Below are 3,398 nucleotides of genomic sequence, written 5' to 3' on the forward strand. Positions count from 1 at the left end.
GTAGGGCATTAGGACTTGCATCGAGAAGTTCTGTCGACGGTCAGACCACCGGACAGTGGATAGCTGTGTGGTTTGTCTTCTCTCACATGGAGTGGACGGAGCTGTGTATGGCACTGATGGACAAGTCCTGCAGGTGTGTTTGTTAGTTAGTTTTCTATGTCAGTGTATATTAATGCCATTCCATGGTAAAGTTGCATCCAGTCATAGACATTTAATGTGTGTCACTGGGTTGTTTTCAGCTGGACTGGGTGTTTGAGGCCTTTGATAATGCGCACTGTCCTTTGCTGCAAAACAAACCAAAGATGTTTTTCATCCAGGCCTGCAGAGGAGGTAGGCAAGATGAGTAATGAATTGTAATACACTGTGTGTTTTTAGAAATTCCTGCGTTCACATTAGATTACACATGTCAAAGCTCTTGGATCTCTGTGATATCTTGAAACCACCTAAGTGTAAGAGAACAGACAGACGCCAGCCTGTATCTCCCCATGTCCATATGTTGTGTGCATCACCCTCCTGGCCACTGGGGCAGGTAACCTAGGTTGTAATTTCATAGCTGTCCATCAGCCACACAGTTCCAGATGCTGTGGATGGTATAATAATATGTCAAATTCCAATGATTTGCAGTATGAGTATAATAATAGTCCATGAACATGTAATTAATCTGTAGCTAATTAGTCTGTGATGGAGAGTATGACTTGACTACACAGCTGATGATGCTGCTGACAAACCCTCAGACTCCTCATGAGCAATTCTCATTACTGTCATGCATTTCCTCACAACAGTACAGTGCCCACTACAGGCGTACTGCTGAAAGCCCATTAAATGTGGTTGGCCACTGCAAATAGCTTCACTAAAGATAATTGTTTTGTTCAAGTGTTCAGGGTTTCACTTATTATGAAAATCCAGTAAAAGTTGTGTTCCTCAATTTTAAAGTTACATATGTAATCTGAGGAAATGGCAAAAAAAAAAAAAAAAGCAGGCTTTTTGAAGTTTTTGTTACGTACGTACAACGCCGCGGCCGCCGCACAGCCATTCCAGTGACACCTACAATCTTGTTAGCAAAGCTCAGTTTGGAAATTGTTCAGGTAGTAGCTTTTGCTGATTGTCGCTGTTTCTGGTTAAATTGACAACCAGTGGGGTCACACCAGCTGTCGCTAACTAACATTAAGTCTGTGACGAAAATTGAAGACAGGACAAAATGAAAGTGGCTGTTGTGGCGTCTGACCTCACTGCAGCTCGTGGACAAACAGATAACACTGTCTGCTGTTAGCTGAAGATTGTTTATGAGGTAAAGAGGCGTCACTCTGTAACACCACTGAATAATTAGAGTGAACTGAGCGCGTCTCTGTCCTTTCAACAAGTCCAACAGAGTGAGATGTCTTCACTGGTAAAACTGTCAGTCAATCTCACATCAGTGATGGAAATGCAGCACATTCTGGCAGTTGGTGTACGTGCAAATGGTTATGAAGATCTGTTGTCTGTTCATCTGTTACGTTAAATGTTTCTTAATAATTTTCATTAGCTTTTTGTTGTTTTTTAACCTAGTGTCCTCCCAGATGGGCAAAGGGGTACTTTTAGCTGCAGCACAATGTCAGCCCCAAAACTGCCATTTGAAACAGCCCTAATAATAATGATGTAGGGTGGGACAACCCCACCCCACCCCCATAGGTACTGCCACAAGTAGTAAAAACAATTCTGTGGGAAATACTGAACTGTAATAGGCAAGACTGACATACATCTACAGTTAAATAAGTATCTAAACCAGGTCTGAGCCCAATTACTGCAACTGTGGTTTTTGCACCATATATTTAGGAAAAGTGTTTAATTTAAAGGCTAAGTTAAAACTTTATTGCCCAGATGAGATGGACTGTGGAGTGGAGCAAATAGATGGACCAGTGAGGACCAGCTCACCGAGCTGTGAACAGTGGGATGCTGGGAGGGAAGAACAGGGGGATGCAGAGTCCAGACAGAACAGGGACATGGGGAGGCCCAGGATTAAACTGCCACAGCGCTCTGACATGATCTGCGGCTTTGCATCTCTCAAAGGTCAGAGAATTTGTAAGTTTTTCCCTTTTTGCTTTTCTGGATTGGTTATCTGTTTATGAAAACACAAAACAATAAGGGGTGGGAAAATTAACAAGGCAGTAGAGATGTACAGTAATCCATGCACTTATCCACACACTGGTTTTTACAGGTTATTTGTTGAAACAACATGGGTGGCTTAAAGTTCTTTGTTGTGAGCTGTGTCTTTTTATTTTTCCTGCTGCTGGCTTTGCCCTGTACCTGGACTCATTTGCAGGATAATGTGCACTTGTCTTCTGTCAGTAATACACTTAGCCTGCACAGGGGGGTAGTTACGACTAAATCAGTGTGGTATGATATTGTTGGCTTTAAAGGAAATCTTTACAGGCCCTGAGGTGTATTACTGCATATGTCAGAAAGGCTGTATGAGGCCTTTTGTGACTCCAGATGTGAGTTGCACAAAATCAAGTAATGTTACTTGAGTCAGTGTCAGCTGGGGCTAAAGACTACAAGTTTGAAGAAGAAAAAAGGTGTGAGCTAGAAAGAAGTGGGCTTAGCAGACGCCTGTAGCTCGCTCCTCGCCTCTGCTTGAGGGTAGTGGCTTGAGGCTAACATACCCAAATGCATGGAATAAAAAAGACCATCTCCAGTTAGCTGTATTGATTTTGATTGTTAGTTTTTTTTAACTGTCCCAACATAACTATGTTATAGGAGTACAGTGCCACTAAGAACGGAAGTGCTGGGAAAATTGTACTGTGGATGAGCTCTTCCTTCCCCCTTCTCTGTCTCACTGAGCTCAGATTGCTTTTACATGAGAACTGTCACATTGTTAACAGAAACCATAACTCATTAAACAATGTTTCCAGTTATGTAAATACCAGACACCACCTTTGCTGTTTCCCTGCGTCTCATCTCAATGTGTTAATCCTTCATTGTTTGGTCTCTTCCTTCTCAAGGCACAGCAGCCATGCGAAACACCAAGAGAGGATCCTGGTTTATCCAGGAGCTTAACACAGCACTCCGCCTCCATGCAAAAGACACACACCTTGCAGATATCCTGGTGCAGGTAAACAGAAGTGTTTTACACTTTCATATACTGCATACACAGTGTAAAATATGCCTCTTTATCTAGCTGACATGGTTTCCCCCCTCTGTCTTTAGGTCAACAGGAATATCAAGGAGCGAGAGGGTTACGCCCCTGGCACTGCCCACCATCGTTGCAAAGAGATGTCAGAGTTCACTAGCTCATTGTGCAAAGACCTTTACCTGTTCCCCAAGTACCCGTCCCAGTATTGATGTGCAAATATGCACATACATAGATTAACTCACACAGACATCCCTTGCATTGAAACCTCTCACACAACCGTTCATTCCAT

General features: G+C 42.9%; 1 protein-coding gene across 8 annotated transcripts in view; it reads left to right on the top strand.

The window, feature by feature from the left end:
- casp2 (caspase 2, apoptosis-related cysteine peptidase) overlaps positions 1-3,392 on the top strand; it is an 8,809-nt gene extending 5,417 nt beyond the window's left edge. For 5 of the 8 annotated variants that reach the window (XM_020610781.1, XM_020610783.1, XM_020610784.1 and 2 more), the window contains 5 exons: positions 5-133; positions 240-330; positions 1,858-2,058; positions 2,979-3,088; positions 3,184-3,392. In XM_020610781.1, the coding sequence (XP_020466437.1) occupies positions 5-133; positions 240-330; positions 1,858-2,058; positions 2,979-3,088; positions 3,184-3,318 (666 nt within the window). In that variant the 3' untranslated portion in view covers positions 3,319-3,392. The remainder of the gene's footprint in view (positions 1-4; positions 134-239; positions 331-1,857; positions 2,059-2,978; positions 3,089-3,183) is intronic. The other 3 variants (XM_020610782.1, XM_020610787.1, XM_020610788.1) reach the window with 2 other exon arrangements.
- Positions 3,393-3,398: the final 6 nt, after the last annotated feature.

Source organism: Monopterus albus, unplaced genomic scaffold (genome assembly GCF_001952655.1).
Source record: "Monopterus albus unplaced genomic scaffold, M_albus_1.0 scaffold107.1, whole genome shotgun sequence".
Classification (NCBI taxonomy): Eukaryota; Metazoa; Chordata; class Actinopteri; order Synbranchiformes; family Synbranchidae; genus Monopterus; species Monopterus albus.